The 17963-nt window shown below is 35.5% G+C and overlaps 1 protein-coding gene across 8 annotated transcripts in view; it reads right to left on the reverse strand.

The window, feature by feature from the left end:
- Positions 1-3796: 3796 nt before the first annotated feature.
- Positions 3797-17963, reverse strand: part of CREB1 (cAMP responsive element binding protein 1) — a 54873-nt gene continuing 40706 nt past the window's right edge. For all 8 annotated transcript variants that reach the window (XM_043910239.1, XM_043910237.1, XM_043910241.1 and 5 more), the window contains 2 exons: positions 17658-17808; positions 3797-9964 (listed from right to left, as the gene is read on the reverse strand). In XM_043910239.1, the coding sequence (XP_043766174.1) occupies positions 9820-9964; positions 17658-17808 (296 nt within the window). In that variant the 3' untranslated portion in view covers positions 3797-9819. The remainder of the gene's footprint in view (positions 9965-17657; positions 17809-17963) is intronic.

Consider the following 17963-nt stretch of genomic DNA (forward strand, 5'->3'; position numbering starts at 1 on the left):
TCAGTAACAAAATTTTATGAACATACAAAAGATTCAGTTCCAACATCATTTGTTTAATCTATGCTTTTAGTTTATGGTGGTTGATGGAAGCATTTTCAGTCATTTTTAAAATCAAGAAACAAAAATAACAATTTAGGATACTGTTCTTAAAATTCAAGCCCTTTAATTTTTTAAATTTCTTACTTGTCTGACTGCACTGTGTAGCTTGTGGGGTCTTAGTTCCCTGACCAGGGATTGAACCCACACCTTTGACAATGAATGGGCAGAATCTTAACTACTGGACTTGCCAGGAAATTTAAACAATTTATTAATAATTCTTTTAAACATCACTTTTAATGCACTACTATTGGTAAGAGTCCCTTGGACTGCAAGGAGATTCAACCAGTCCATCCTAAAGGAAATCAGTCCTGAATAATTCATTGGAAGGACTGATGCTAAAGCTGAAACTCCCAACGCTTTGGCCACCTGATGTGAAGAACTGACTCATTGGAAGACTCTGATGCTGGGAAAGATTGAAGGCAGGAGGAGAAAGGGATGACAGAGGATGCCGTGGTTGGATGGCATCACTGACTCAATGGACATGAGTTTGAGTAAACTCCGGGAGTTGGGCATGGACAGGGAGGCCTGGCGTGCTGCAGTCCATGGGGTCGCAGAGTCAGACGCAACTGTGACTGAACTGGTAAGAGGTCCTAGATATAGTTGGTGAAATAGACATGTGATTTAGTGTGAGAAAAAGTCACGTTACGGCTCCCACAACCTCTGCTGAGACAGAAGCAGCATTTTCAAGTGCTTTACAAGAATAGGTGAGATGCCATAGTGAGTGTATTTCCGTGTTGTTGGAAACTGGAGACTTGGGTTCTCTCACCATTGACATGAGTTGCCAGGAAAAGCAGGGCAGTCCTCAGGGCTCTTTTTGTCACTTCAAAAATTGAGGACTTGTTAGCTCAGAAGTTTCTGCTTTAAAATCACGTTATGCTTTTCTTCCTACAACCAGAGAAGGGTTAAAATTTAACACTTAAAAAAGATGGCATCACCAGATGCTCCCTAGCTGAGAACAGCTGTTGCTCAGGAAGATCAGAAGGGAAAACAGTATAACAGAAATGAGAAGAGGAAGGACTGCAAACCTTAGGCTAGTCTGCTACTTCTCATTTTTCTTTGAATATTTATGAAAAGAGAGACTGTGAAGTTTGACATAAAAAATACTAATGAATATGACATTTAAAAATTAACTTAGCAGTCTTAATACTGCTTAGCAAACCACCTCCAAATATGAAGAAAACTATACTTAATAAGTTTCCACTTGTCGGTATCTATCCTAGAGATACACTAACTTGTATATACATCTATACTAACTTGTGTATATCTTAACAGTCAGCAGTTTCAAACTAAATGTCCAAAATGAGAGTACTAGTTAAATAAACTGCTATATCTATACAGTGGGATACTTCACACCTGTTAGACTGAGGTAGACAGACATATAATGAAATACAACTATTGCCGAGACACATTCAGAGGAATAAAGCACCATTTATATAAAAAAGGGACAAGGAGAGAAAAGACATTTACATTTGTGTGTACATTTAGTGACAGACTGTCACTAAAGGGATATACAAACTCACCCATTTGTACTGTTCTTTTCCAAATATACATATTTACATATTACTTTAAAAAACTAAGTTAAAAAATTAGAATGAGGACTTCATCAAGAAAATGAGAAGAAAACTTACAGGATATGAGAAAATATTTGCAAAATCCTATTATTTGATAAGGATGTAGTATCCAGAATATATAAAGAACTCAAAACTCAAGAAAAAAAAAAGGTGAGCAATGAAGTTGGACACTTCTCCAAAGATATACAAGTGGCCAACAAACACATGAAAAGATGTTCAATATCATTAATCACTAAGGAATTACAAGTCAAAACCCCAGTAAGATACCACTTCCCCATCCATGAGAATGGCTTTACTATTTTTTCTTTTTTCAAAATGTAAACAAGTGTTGGCCAGGATGTAGAGAAAGTGGAACACTTCTGCATCACTGGTGGGAATGGAAAATAATGCAGCCACTGAGGCAGTTCCTCAAAATTTAACTCATAGAATTATCATATGACCCAGCAATTCCACTCCTAGATGTATATACCCCCCCCAAAAGTTGAAAACAAGCACTCAAACACAAAACTTGCACATGAATGTTCATAGAAGCATTATTTACAATGGCTCCAAAGTGGAAACAAAGGTACAATGGATGAACAAACTGTGGCATATACATACATTGGAATATTACTTGTCCATAAAAAGAAATGAAGTACTGATAAATGCTACAATGTGGAGGAACCTCAAAAACAGTATGCTAACTGAAAGAAGCCAGACACAAAATGTCACATATTGTATGATAATGTGAAATAACCAGAACAGGTAAATCTACAGAAAGATTGGTGGTTGCCAGAGGGCTGAAGGGAGGGGAAAATTGAGTGACTCTTATTTAATGAGTACAGCGTTTCTCTGGAGTGATAAAAATGTTTTGCAACTAGATATAGGTGGTGGTAATACATTATGAATGCACACTTCAAAATGATATTTTGTTACATGAATTTGCACCTCAAACAAGAACACATATCACATTCAAACTCAAATTACTTTCTCTCTTCACTCGTTAGGTCCTCACTAGCATTCTAAGCCCTAGTATAGTCAATGTGCTTAAGTTGTGGAGAAATTAAAATGAAGAGGAAGGACAACCCTGATTAGGGCAGCTTAGTGGATAATAGTATCACCTTCAAGATGGAGAACCAGCTTAGGAGAGAGTAGATTTAGAGAAATTAAAAGTTCAGTTTGGACCTCTATTTTACAGTCGGAGTACAGATGACAATTCTGAGTCTAGAGTTCAGGACTCAAACTGTATAAACGTATTAGAATTGTTTCCTTGGTTGTGTGTCTTAGTTTCTTGAAGACAGGAACTTTTCACTGCCCCAAATTGTGTTCTCAAGTACGTGTTTGTGAAATGAGCAAGTGACAGCAAAGTTGTGGATGGAGAGGACAGGCACTCTGCTTTTACTGGAGGTCCAAGCACCTAAACTCAGCTTATAAGGAGGGTCACCATCAGTCCCAATTTGCTCAGCATAGTCCTGGTTTACACCTCACCTGTTCCCTCTCAAAAATGTCTGTCTTTACAATACATTATGTGGTCACTCTTTGTAGAAGAAAAAAGGAATAAAATTCATGTATTTCTTTCAATACAATGGCAGATATAACAGGCTTAAACATGGCAATTTTTAAAAGTCCTTTAGACTGCAACTGCTAATTTTCAGAAATTGAATCAATAGTATAGGAGAGAATCTTTTATTCTTGTGCTTTAAGCAAAGAGCAGATTAACCACATCTCCTCCCCTTTCCTTCCATTTTACGTGATCACAGAACTTTAGAATTACAAGGAGACCCAAGAAGTCATCTATTCTTATCCTTCCAATGCAAACATGCATTTTGTGACAATAAATACAGCTGGCCACATGTCTCCCATTAGTTGTCTCACCAGGGCAGTAACATGTCTAAATCCTCAAAAAGGCACTGTTGATTAATCTTACTGAAAAAAAATCTTGTGCTAAAAACCAGGAATACAGTAAAATTAAGTAAAGATATGTTAAGTTTGAGTTAGTTTTCTGCTGCTGTGCAACATAAGCTTGTGATATATTCTAGCATTAACTTTTGCCATTTAACAAAATAAACCAAGTCCACAAAATATTGCTTCACACACCTAGGAAAAACCACAATGTAGATGATCCCATCCCAAAAAAGAGACTTAAGGAGTTTTTAAAAGCATGTTTATGTGACAGCACATAAATGTTTGTGTAAAAAGGGCATTATGACAGTTGATACCACAAAGATTACAGTAAGAAAAAGCACTTTATGACAATATTTCACAAATTCACAAGGATTACTTTAATATACAAAGCAATTGCTACCATTCTGAACACAAAGCGGCTAATATGTACATAGTGTTAATAAAATGCATTATAACAGTACATTTTTTTCTCTTTACACAAAGCACAAAAAGATTTAGGTAAAAAAAAAAAAATTAAAACAGGGATGCTTCTAGAATGTAGGGAGTTTTATTAGAAATGCATTTTCCTCACTATATTTACTTATTTAGTATTCAACTCCAATAGGAACATCAGAGTTAAAAGTCAATACCCTGTTTTGTGCTGACAGTTTTTGGGGGAGGTATTCTTGACCCCAGTCCTCAAGGAAAAACAAAACAACAAAACCAAAAACCCAACACTTTTCTCCCTAGAAACTTCCCTGATTATTTTGTTTCTGAAGTTTCAAGTGATACAGCTAGGTTAGAAATAATTCCTTTTTTGGGTGGGGATGACAACTGACATGACAAATCAGTTGGGGACTTTACATGGAAAACTGCGAACTAGCACTCTTCTCTGCCATCCTAATCTATACTCAACGAATTATTCCCCAATTTTAATATAAATAATTTTATTACATACACAAATTGGAGTGGCACCTGGATAAAAATACAATGTCTATAAAGCATATACCAATTCAATTTTAAAAACCTAAGAAAATAAAACCTCCCAAACACAATGACAGATCGTTTCACTTGGCCAGCTGACTAAGGTCATCATCTGCAGGGATTTTCTTCCTTCCCTACCAATTTTTGAACTATGTTAGATTTACTCTCATATCTGAGATGCTCCTCAGACACCAGCTTAGAAATGCCATACTTCTGTAGGCAAGTATTAAATAATGCCTGTATAAAGCAGGTAAAATTTGCATTTCCTATGGTTTGACCCTTTCAAAAGACATTTACTGAAGAATATTCATTTTCCTTTTACTTGCTGGTGAGAATAACTCAAAATGTGTCATGTTTTACCCAACTAGGACCTGTATGCACAGTACCAGAATGCAGACAGGTCAATATTTTCTCTCTGTGCTAAACAACTCAGCCTGTTTATAGTATCAAATTGCTTCACAGGCTTTGTTCTTTTTTTTTTTTTCTATTTTTATTTTTTTAAAAAATAAATTTCAAGCTAAAACACCTGAAATATAATCCCTCCATTCAAACGTTATCTGGTCCCTCTTAAAGTTTGTCTGCCCCCTGAGGACACATACAAAGGCTTAAGCTACATTCACTCATCAATAAGAACTTATCATCAGCAGATGAGACAGATGGAACTGCAGCACCCTGTTTGATTGATTTGAAATTCTTCCATACTGACTCAGCTCCATGATATGTTCGACCCCTCAGGGATTAGCGCCTCTCTCAGCCGTTGATTCTAGACAGTCAAGGAAACCAGTTCCTAGTACATACAGTGACTGTGCAGTCAACTTAAAAAAAGTCAACACATCAACATTAGAAGTATTCAAGATGTATGTAGGCCATCCAACAAAAAGTCCTAGTTGTGCTTTGTACAACTGAGCGAACAAATTTATCCCACAATTCTTCACCTACAGGCTTACTATAAGCACACATCACTTTTCCTCTCATCTGAAACCAGTCAAATTTAGACAGTTACTTTTTATGTTAACGAAAACAATTTAAAGTGAAAAAATTAATCAAATTATTACATGTGTTCTCCATGACAACAATAATTAATTACCTTGAAGTCTTTCACTGTTCTGCACAAATTCAAGGATATCTTAGGATCCTATACATAGTATTAATGTTGGGGTAAGGACAGAATCTCATTTAAAATTGGAAATAAATATTTATTCACTTGAGTTGTATTTCGTTCTATCTTTATTCATGATGAAAGAGAATTAGGGTTTGAACCCATTTTTAAATTAATTGAACTAGTCTAATTTCCTTATTTTTCTCTTTTTACAGCTATTTATAAGGCTAGCCTTTAGGTGTTAAATAAAATATTTTAATCAATGAAAAGCTTCCATAAAAAAGACACATGATTTGAAGAGAGGAGAAAGACATAAAAAGTCAGATGACAATTAATTGATGAGGGAATTTCTCAAGTTTGCTAATACCCCAAACAGGGTCATTTTAAAAGTGCAAGTTACACCAAACATTTACAAAGAATATAATGTAAATATAATCCAAATAAATATACAACTTTTGTATTAAGTCAATGGGAAACAATATACCAACAGTTTTCAGGGTTACAAAGGCAACAAAGCCTCTTGAAAAAAAATGAAATGGTGTGTAACAAGTGTCTTTGGAACCTACTTTAATTCAAAATTTTAACTTCAAGATGTCAGTCTTATTTAATCCTGAAAAATGAAGCAGCCAACCTTCTGATCTTCAAAATAAAGAGACCAATTTATGCTGACAGCTAACTATAGCTGATCACAGAATTAAAAATATTGGAAATGAAAATAAGAAATCTTGATTGAAGTCACTTAAAGTAAGTAAAAGCATCCTGGTTTAAACAAACTTGTATCTTCCTAAGCCTTTGTATGATTCCACATGTCACCCTAAATGGTCAAAAGGATCAGGGATTAGGCCTGAGAGACAGAGATGAACTTCAGCCAGATGACTTCTGATCGGACAGCCTGCCTGACTGGTGTTGTGCTTTCGGGTACTAGCACTGCTGCTTGACTTACCATCTAAGTATATTTTCTGACAAAAATCCCTGCTCAAATGAAAACACCAAAAATTTTCCCCCAGGATGATTTCTGAAAAAATCAGTGGTACCTTTTAGAAGCTATCTTCAAAATGTTCTTACCACTGTTATAGCTGCCAGAGACAAAGCATAAAAACCAAACACTTTTGGGGGTGGTGGTGGTTGTGGTGGTGGTTCAAGTGACTAGTAACATGTTTAAAAGTATCAAGTCAAAGAAAATTAACAATTAAAAAAAAAAAAGAAAATCAGCAGATAAAAAAATCCGTCATGAGTGCTGGAGTAATGCAGTCCAAGAAATTACCAAAAGGGATGCAATAGATCACGCAAAAATGTAAAATTTCATCTGACCTCAATATACTATAATACTCAGCATTCCTGACTTAAGAGCTCTCAGAGCCTCAGATATATACTGTATGTATATATATATGTACACATATATTATACAAATGCCATCCCCCCAAGAATATCTAAATGAATAGAGCACCTATGACAATATTATGGTTGCCAATATGGTACTTGAATTTGAAAAAGAATGAACTTAAAAATTACATCTGGTATCAATTCTTTTTAATAATGTGAACACATTGGATCTAGCCCTTTCTAAACCACTTTTCCGTTAAACACTATCAAAGCCTAAAAACTCAGAAGAGCAATATATCAAAAATAAACCCCTCCCACTTCATTTTTATTAGAGTTAATCTGTCCTATAGATAAAAGTGCCACATGGCCCTATATTTGCAAAGTGAGCAATACCAAACTTGCTATTTTCTAGGCAAATCAGTAGCATATGTACAGATTCCTATGATGACATTTTTATTCCCTTTTGGCCAATATGAAGAGAAAAAACATTTATAATGTGGCCACATATATTCTTGGCTGTAAGATTTTTAAAAATTATGTTGTTAACAAAGATTCTCAAAGTTGCATGCTTAAAAACAAACACATTTTCCCAATTCTCTTAAAAAAAAAAGTCTTCACAAAAGATGCTTAATTTCTATCTGTATAAACGAAAATCTTCAAGTCTCTCCAAGGTCTAAACAGATTTAGCAACAGAATATATACTTCTTACCTCATCATTAACTGACTTCAAACCAGAGCAGTCATCCTCAAAAGTAATTTATAAATCCAACCAGCTAATATGGATGTGATTGCCTTGATTTATCAGGGACTAAGAGACCACCAACTTTCTAATTAAACAGAAAGCCTTATTTCTGAAAACATTTGCTAAATATTAAGCAGTGTTCTAAAGCTTATGACTTAAAATGTTCAGTTTTGACATTCTGACTCATTTAAGAATTCTGGTTTGTGAACAGATTTTTGATTTTGCTTGGTTTCTATCAAACCAGTTTTCGAAAATGGTATATCTAAGTTGGCATACAAATAATTTTGATGCTATAACTTTCACCGTTAGCTCAGCAGGATAAACAACAAAATTTACAGTCGTTTGAAAGCCTTCTTGAGAATCTGGTGAACTGTCCAAAGATAAAGACTACATCACTCAATTCTTAGAATGATGCTGCTTCATAAACTCTGTGCATCCTTAAAAAAAGACAATGCTTTGTTACAAACAAAAAATACCATTTACAAATATTAATTAAAAGTCTTACTTTTCAAAATGGACTCAATAATTAATATCCACATCTGCATATTTTGTTAACACATTAACAAACTTTTAAAAACCCATAACTAAATATAAAACATTAAATCTTAGACTCTCTTAAAAAAAAAAAACACCTTCTCAAATGAGAAATTATAATCTAACATGTCGATTTCAAATTTTTCAAATCTATTCCGTCTTATTTTTTTTTAAAAGGGTAGCTTTTAAATTTATCGACTTAGTGAATAAAATGAGTATTAATAATTAAGTCATATTGGAAACAATGTGTGATACATACAAATACAGACGGTTCTAGTCAGGAGTTAAGACAGGTAGGTCCTTTACAGAATAACAAAGGATATACAATATACTGGAAAGCTAAGCATCCCTATCCCTTTTGGAAGAAAACAACAAACAAGGTCTTGCAAGAATGACAAGTCAAATATTGTAGTATAGCAATCATTCAAATAAGTCTGAAAAAATTATTTTCCTTGTGTATATCTAATATTGTACTTTTAAACTATATCTTTGTAACTTCTTTCATTAAAAAATTCACTCAACTGTTAAAGTATGTTAATATGGAAACAATTTAAAATCAGTATTTTTCTACAACACGTAACATTTTATAAACAAATATATCACTTTACTTCAACATCTTGAAGGCTTTCCTGTTGGTGGTATAAGTGCAAAGGGGAGCAGTTTAATTAGAAAAACCCTTTTAAGTAAATGTGTGACAATATAAATATGTTTGAAGGTGATGACAAAAACATCTATTTAAAAACCTTGTTATATAACTCAAGGAACTGGTTTACTAATGAGCATCTTTGTACTAAAAATTTAGTACTACACTGAAGCTTTGTAATTTTACTTACTTTGATTTAATTTAAAATCAAATACCATGCTTTTTCATTCAGTTGGTTACTTCTTTTAATGTATTCATAAATGCTGAACACACACAGAACTGAATTAAGAAGCAACAACTGCCCTATCGAAGAGCTATGGTTAATACAGAGTATTTTTAAGAACCAAGGACAAGTGTTCAGTATTGAAGAGAATGTACATAGAAAGACTCTGAATTCATTCTTAATTTCTTCAACACCATCCTAAAATTCTTTTCTCAGCGCGTATTATCTCTTTCACAATTTTACATGATTCACAATGGAAATGGGAAAACATGTCAATTTGGCAATCAACACTTCTTCATTGCACCTTACTTACTTTAAGCATGCGGCCCAAACATTACGTCAACTCAAGAAGCTGGGGTAATTCTGTCCCTAAGGCAATCAAGGAGCTCAGCACAAACCTTGAAATCATTTAAAAAAAGATTTTCTTTTCCTCATTTCCCCCATCAATTTACAAGTAAACAAATTATTACTTCTTGAAGAGGGCAGGGGATAAAAAGCAGAAGTCTCTTCATGATTCCTGGTGCTGAAAATTTCTTGAGGGGAGAAGTGGAGGCAGGTGTTGGAGCATTCACAGTTTAATGCAAAAGCACAAATGAATGAAATTCTGTAGTTGCTTTCAGGCAGTTTTGCGCATAGAAAAAAAGAAATGTTTAGAAAATAAAATGTTTATTTTGTCTTTCTGGTTGTGGCCAAGCCAGTCCTTTTCCCACCATAATAGGTGAAAATTTAAATCCCAAATTAATCTGATTTGTGGCAGTAAAGGTCCTTAAGTGCTTTTAGCTCCTCAATCAGTGTCTTGTTTTGATTTTCAAGCACTGCCACTCTGTTTTCTAGACATTTCACATATTCTTTCTTCTTTCTACGACACTCTCGTGCTGCTTCCCTATAAGCAAAAGACAGGAAAAATTATGCAACATTTCTGCATTCTTTATTTTGTGTTAGATAGACTACATTAAAAAGAGAGATCTGTTTCAAAGCAATAAACGTTTTAACATATTATAGATTAGGCACTTGAAAAAAATAAAGAGAATGACTTGGAAATTGCCTAATGTAAACTTTTCAACATACCATAGAAAACTGATTAAAAAAAAAAAAGAACTGTTCTGAAGCACGAATTTTAATTGATGGGGCAGAAGGGTAGCAAGTGTTCTCACATGAAAATAAAAATTACTGTATTTTGGAGTAGAATACAAAATTCAAATGAGCTTTAAATAAAAAACTTAAAGAACTCTTCAGCTTGGGGAGTGCCTCTTAAGGTGTCTCAAAAATTTCTATCTGAGTATTTTTAAGAACAGAAGAGAATGAAAAGATTCTCCCAATGGACTGGATGGGCAAAAGGGCAGATACACAAAGCAATGGAGTAAGCCAGACACCCCAGAAACAAGCCTATACAAATATGGTCAATTACATTTTGACAAAAGTACAAGGGCAATTCCACAAAGAAAGAATAATCTTTTTTAACAAACGGTGCTAGAATAAACAGTTGATACATAAAGATGAACATGAACACACTTCACACCTTATAAAAATTAATTCAAAAGGGATCAGAGACCTAAATGTAAAATATAGTTATAACACTTGATACAGAGCACTTGGAGCTTTCATACATTGCTGGTAGAAAGGCAAATGGTATAGCCACTCTGAAGAATAGTTTGGCAGTTTCTTATAAAATTAAATATATACTTACCATTCCATCCATCCAGGCCACTCCTAGATATTTCCTCAAGTGAACTGAAAGTTCATATAAAAACCTGTATCTAACTGTTCATTGTAACTTTATTCATAATCCTTTAAAACTAGAAATGAACATAAACTTTAAGGTGAATGGATAAACCACATCCATAGAATACCAAGGATAAAACGAACTGCCTGATTCATACACCACTAACAATGAATCTTGAATGTGTTGTGCTAAGTGAGAGAAATCAGATCCAAAAGGTTACATTTATAGGAGATTGTGGAAAACACAGAAGATGGAAAACAGTTCAGTGGTTTCCAGGAGCTGGGGAAAGGGGTAGAGGCTGACCACCAAGAGTTATCACCAGGAATTCTTTTTAGAATGGTATAAATGTACTGTATGGCACTGTGGTGGCAGACACGTCTGTCAGACGCCATAGAACCATACAGCACAAACAGTAAAGTAATGACAATTTAAAAACAGAAAACAAGACATCAGGTAATCCCAGAATTGAATGAACATGTTGACAAATCTAACTTTACTGTAAATGTATGACATAACCTCACTGAGGGCCTCCCAGGTGGCTCAGGGGTAAAGAACCTGTGAAGCAAGAGATGCAGGTTTGATCCCTAAGTCGGGAAGATCCTCTGGAAGAGGAAATGGCAACCCACTCCAGTATTCTTGCCTGGGAAATACCATGGACAAAGGATCCTGGTGGGCTACATACAGTCCGTCGGGTCGCAAAGAGTCGGACAGAATTTAGCAATTAAACCACCACCACCACCCACCTCACTGAAAGGAGTGGAGAAAAAAGAAGCACAGCTAAGTAACTCTGAAAACAGTACCTTCACTAGTACTTTAAGGTTATAAGCAAAAAAAAAAAAAAGAATTGTACATAAATGTTGTATTGTAAATTTGTTTCTGACAGGGGTATAAGTTAGCAATTATAAAACTATTTTATATGATACTAGCATTTAAGAAATACATAAATAAACCATCTTTATTGGGAAGCCAAGTTTCTGTCAGAGAACGAAATTACAAATAAGCAAAGGGGGAAGGGAAGGCTAAAATAAGCCCTGTGGTTACAGATTAGTCAGTGGGGTGAGTAAAACATACTTATTTTAGTAATTACTATAATATATAATAATACATACAACTATAGATGTGTGCATACATGAGCTCGTGTGTATACACACACACACATGTATTTATTAGCTCTGTCCTTTAAGAGGGCCTGTGAAACCTCAATAGCAAAGAGCACTTTGAAAAATTTATAAAAAGAGAAAAATAACTGTAATGGAGGGTCAGTTGGACAGCACTTTAACCAAGTGGTCAAAGTAAACCATTTTTCAATGAAAGAAACTAGGGCTCACTGAAGAAACGGCTGATTTCAAAGCTAAGGCAGAGAAAACCGTAACATGAGAAGTTGAACCTGGATAATGTAGTGTCAGAAAATAAAGATGTGCTTCAAGAAAATTAAGATGCCATCTAAAGGACACAGGGACCAACTTATAAGAACTCCTAATGGCCAAAGCTGGAATAATCTTAACAATATCGTAATTAAGTAATACTGAATTTCAGCCCAAAGAATAAGGTAACTATCTGTAAATTCATACTGATATAAATAATAAATACATGGGGAAGGGACAGATTTTCCTTAAAGAATTCCAGTTAATAATTGCAGAAGGGATGGGGAAACAAAATCCTCATTAGAATATCATAGTAATAGTCACCGCAGGAAAGACCCCCCTGTGAATACTAAAATTAGTGGGGAATAGCTGAAAGAGAAATAAGATATTTGCAGTCTCCAAGTATCTTTGTGAAATTACACCAATTACTGTGTTAGTTTTCACCTAAAACCACAAATTCTTTGATACTCTTGGTTCCAGGAGGTGGCATTTAGTAATCCTCCATTTCAGTGTGGGCTGAATGTAGTAACTTCCTTGTAAGGAATAGGGTGTGAAGAGAAAAACAGATGGAGTGGAGCAGCTGGACAGCGCTTTAACCACGTGATCAAAGTGAACACCGTCAGGAATGAATCATGCTAGTAAGTGCTTCCTGACAAGTGACAAGAAGGGGCAGACTACACCTCTGTGGGATTCTTCCCCCAAATTCATTACCTTCACCTGATCATAAGAAAACATCACACGGGTCCAAAGTGAGGGATATTCTGAAAGAAACTTAATTATTACTCTTCAAAAGTGGCAAGGCCACAAAAGACAAAGAAAAAAACTGTCACAGACTGGAGGAGATGAGGAGCCACAGTGAGTAAATGCAATGTAGTAACCCGGACTGGATTTTGGCAGAGAAAAGTGGAGTAACTGAGGAAATCCAAATAAAATGGATAGTTCAGTTAGCGGTATTATACCATGATAAAAAAGAAAGAAAGTGAAGTCACTCAGTCATGTCTGACTCTTTGCGACCCCATGGACTGTAGCTCGCCAGGCTCCTCTGTCCATGGGATTTTCCGGGCAAGAGTACTGGAGTGGGTTGCCATTTCCTTCTCCAGGAGGTCTTCCCGACCCAAGGATTGAATCCTGGTCTCCCGCATTGTAGGCAGACACTTTACAGTCTTAGCCACCAGGGAAGTCCAAAAATACTATGTTAATTACTATCCATAATATATAACAGAATGTTAATTTCTTTAGTTTTAAGAAACACAGACTGGTTATAGAATACGCTAAAATTGTAAGAAGGCTGAGAAGGTTGATAGAATATCTAGAACTCTGTACTAAAATGTTTTTAACTGTTCCCATAAGCTAAAATTATTTCAAAATAAAAAGTTAAAAACTATACTAAAAATGTTATTTACCATTGCACATATATACTAGGGGAAAAAATTATACTCCAGAATGTTAACATTTTGGGTGGCACATTAGTGGTGAGTAAATATTTTAGCTTATGTTTTCTAATATGCTTATAATGAGCATGTTTATCTTTTGTAATAAAAATGGATTATATATATATATACACACACACACACATATATATATATTGGTAACCTGCTCTTTTCCACTATGAGCATCTTCCCATCTCAGTAAAAACAAATCTTCATTATTAATGGTTGGTTTTATATAGTTGAATGAAAAAGTGAAAGTCACTCAGTCGTGTCTGACTCTTTGCAACCCCATGGTCTGCAGCCTGCCAGGCTGCTCTGTCCATGGAATTCTCCAGGCAAGAATACTGGAGTGAGTAGCTGTTCCCTTCTCCAGGGGATCTTCCAAACCCAGTGACTGAAGCCAGGACTCCGGCACTGTGGATGGATTCTTTACAGTCTGAGCCACCTGGGAAAGCCCAAGAATACTGGAGTGGGTAGTCTATCCCTTCTCCAGGGGATTTTCCTGACCCAGAAATTGAACCAGGGCCTCCTGCTTTGCAGATTCTTTACCAGATGAGCTACCACGGAAGCTGAATGGATGTACCTTCAGTGACATAGCATACACTATACTTGGTTTGAATTTCTAATTTTTTTTTAACCCTATTTCTAATTCATTGTCTTTAAATCTACCTATTACATACCCTTAACTTATCAATCTCCTGACTTTATATGTTAAAAGGTTTCTAGTTTGTTTGCTTTGCTATTTTATCTTTTCCTTGGCTAATCATAGGTGTTGTCATACCTACTTAACCTTTTTCTTTATGACTTCTACTTTTAGGAAACCTGTTCAATTCTTCCTGCATTCTAAAATTACAAGATGGGTTGCATTGCTTCCATACTTTTTCACTCCCCCCTCCCTGTGGGAAGAGCATACATCCCCACCTCACTGATGCTGGGCTTGTCCTCACCTGCTTCCTCGCCAGTGGTACTCGAGTGGACGTGATGTCCACAATCAAGCAGATGCTTCAAAAAGCTCTGCCCCTTTTCCTTTGCTACAAGGACAGGCCTCAAAGAGATGCTCCTCCTTCGGCTGGGAGCATGTGAAGGAAAGCCATAGCATATGACTTGCAGCTGCCAAAATGTAAGTAAGTGAGGAAGAGATTTTTGTTTCTTAGACACTGATTTTTTGTTACTGTAGCAACACAGTTAATGTAACCATCTATACTTTTAGAACATTTACCACTTTATCTTTGAGTATATGGCAATTTGAATGTTACACAATTTGAGGAATCACAACTTTTCCTTATCCAAGTTTAGAGGACAGCCTTTGTGTGAGGTGCATAAGGGGCATCTATTCCTAGTGAGTATGTTCAGGAGAAGACTGATTCTCTAACTTTTCCACCTAAGTAACCATAATACCAGAGAAAACTAAGGATGGGGGCACAATCCAAAGCAACTACTGTTGGTATGAATTTAGTTTTACCTTTAGTTTTGAATCTTTAGTTTTACCTTTAAAATGTTTGTTTCTGTCAAATTTTTGAGCAAAATAAATATTCAAGGAAAGCTCCCATGTTTGCTGCGTGGCCCTACACACCTCCAGCACGCTGCCACCACGTGTTCCAGTTTGAGTGGCAGAGCAGGCGATGACAACTGCATGCTGGAACCTGAGAAGTAGCATGTGCACATGCTTTGGTGCCAGATCCAGGCTCATATCCCGGTTCTACCCATTTCTTAAAAAAGGTGTGACCTCTGGCAAAATATTTACCTGCTTACTGTAAAGTGGAGATAAGCTTCTTTCTTACTGTGGGCAGAACTAATGAAATATATAAAGAAACAAAGTACTGTGTCTAACATATACTGGTACCTAAATAAATAATATCTCAGGGAAGAGGTCAAAACCAGTATGTAATTAAGCTGTATCAACATTAAGGTGATGCCTGAAATACAGGTAGGCATGAAAAGTTTCAAGGGAAAATTTGAAAAGTAGGCAGAAAACCAGGTGAATAAGCCAAAGAAGAGTTTAGAGAAATGAGCAGTTAGAAGTGTCAAATACTCCCATAAAGGTAAAATGAAATGAAAAGAGAATACTAGATGTGCCAAATGGAAGGGTATCTACGTTTTTGTAGACATTAGAGTGGTATGGTGGGCACAGAAGGCAAATTCTAGTGGATGAAAGTTGAAAAAGTAGAAGCAGCAGGAATCTGGAAATAAAGGGAAAAGGGAGCTATAGCAGTCAATGGGAAGTTTCCTTAGAGTGAAATTAAATCCAAGCCAAAGTATTTTATTAACGAGCTCACAGTAAGTTAGGTAGCTTCCCTGAGTATCTCAGGCGAGCAGAGGCTGTTAGGGGCTCTAGCTCTGTGTGCCCTGTCCCTAGCCTGGGGGTGTGTGTGTGTGTGAAATCATAAATCAAATGAATAGAGAAAAAGGAAAATTTGGTATGCCAGTCAAATTAATTTGCTTTTATAAATGGGCAGCTCGCTCTCTGTACACCAGAGCAGACAAGAAGCCATAGTGCTGCCTCCTTACCTAGTTCTTAAGTGTTTCTGTTCTACAGAGCCAGACTACAGAGACACAATCTGAAGTCCTTCTGATGTTTTCATAATCAAGAGATTTATTTTTTACCTGACCACTGTGTCTGTTGAGAACTGGTTTCTTTAGTAAGTACTGTTATCTTAAAATTTTTAACCTAGCCTTTACTTGAGACTTCTAAGCAGACTTGCTTCTAATTTTAAAAAGGGTCAAACATTTCCTTACAAACATTTAAAACTCAAAAAGTTTAAACAGAGTTTATATTTTTAAATACATTTAAATATGGACACAGCTTTTATGTTTCTGCTTATTATTCTAACTTAAATACTTACAGAAAATCACAGATTGATGGAGAACAAATAAGCTACCCAGCTTGTTTCCAACTCTTTTCCTAATAACCTGGGAAAAAGCTGTGCCATTTCTCATAGTCTAGATGTAATTTACTAACATTCAGTAATAGCTAAGAATATTTTAGGAATGAAAGAGGCTGATCTGAGTTGAAAAATGAAATTGCAGAAAAACAGATGTTTCAATAAAGGACTGCAGTTACAAAGTGCTTTCAAAGGAATTCTCTTATTTGACCCACAGAACAACCCTCTGGGTGGGTAGTGGGATCCTATTTTACAACAGATCCTTTGTAAAAACGCCAGAAAACTCAGGTTTAGGAGGTTATGTTCTAAAGTCACAGCAAAAGGAGTAGATCCAAGATTTGAATCTAGACCCTCTAAATTCAACTTTCATGTTTCCTTCACTTCATCACAGCATGTGAAGAATCTTGGGGTGAAAGGCAGAGGAATATTTTCAATGTTTCAAACTTTTAATATCTTTATTTTCTTTTTCTTTGGTTTGTCTTAGGTAACTTCCATATCTTAAGGTAAATATTTAAATCCTAAGCTAAATACATAAAAATACTACAGTAAATACAAGTAAATAAATTTTTTTATCTGCTTTTGTTTTTTAATGACAAAGCTATTTATAGCTATGAATTTACTTTATGAAAATAACTTTCCCATGTTTAATAAATTTCTGACCTCTAGCATGTTCACTGTTGAAGACTAGCTCGATTTTAAGATTTTTGTCAATAATAAGATATTTTCAGAATTAATCTTTTTTGAAAAATCTTTATTTAGGTGTTTAATATGCGTTAAAACTTGGACTGGTCGTCATACATTTATCTTATTACAAATACATTTAATGTAAATAAAGCTTACCATTTATACACACACACACAACTGTTGATTTTCTTAATGATACTACTCGTGACAAGAAACAATTTTTAAATAACTGAGTCAGCTGGCTGAAGCAATAGTGAAAATATAGCAAAGTTGTGCCTTATCTCTCTCATGGAGAAACTGCATGAAAGAAAACTACTCATCATCAAAGACTGACCATTAGCCATCTCATTAAGTGCAGCTTATTAAATAGAGAAGTTTTAGCAGGATCCATCAATTTTACCAGAGAAAAAAATCCCAATGCAAAGATCCTATTGACATACATCTGGCAGAATCTGAAGTTATACTTGACCTACAACAATCTAAGTAAATGTACCTGTTCTTCATGAGGCGAACCTCTCTCTTCCGTGCCGCTTCTTCAGCAGGCTGTGTAGGAAGTGCTGGGGAAGACGCCATGACGACTCCAGGGGCAATGGTGCTCGTGGGCGCTGTGCGAATCTGGTATGTCTGTACATCTCCAGAGGCAGCTGAAGAGAGAAAGAGTGAGCATGCTGTGAGACACTGAAGTACTGTGACTTGGTACAACTATGGGTTAATCATCAATCTGAACATACATTTTGAATTAAAAGGAAAAAAAGCAACAGATGATTCTGACTAAAATGTTGAGAATCGGCAGCACTCT

The sequence above is a fragment of the Cervus elaphus genome, chromosome 8 (assembly GCF_910594005.1).
Source record: "Cervus elaphus chromosome 8, mCerEla1.1, whole genome shotgun sequence".
In the NCBI taxonomy this organism is placed as follows: domain Eukaryota; kingdom Metazoa; phylum Chordata; class Mammalia; order Artiodactyla; family Cervidae; genus Cervus; species Cervus elaphus.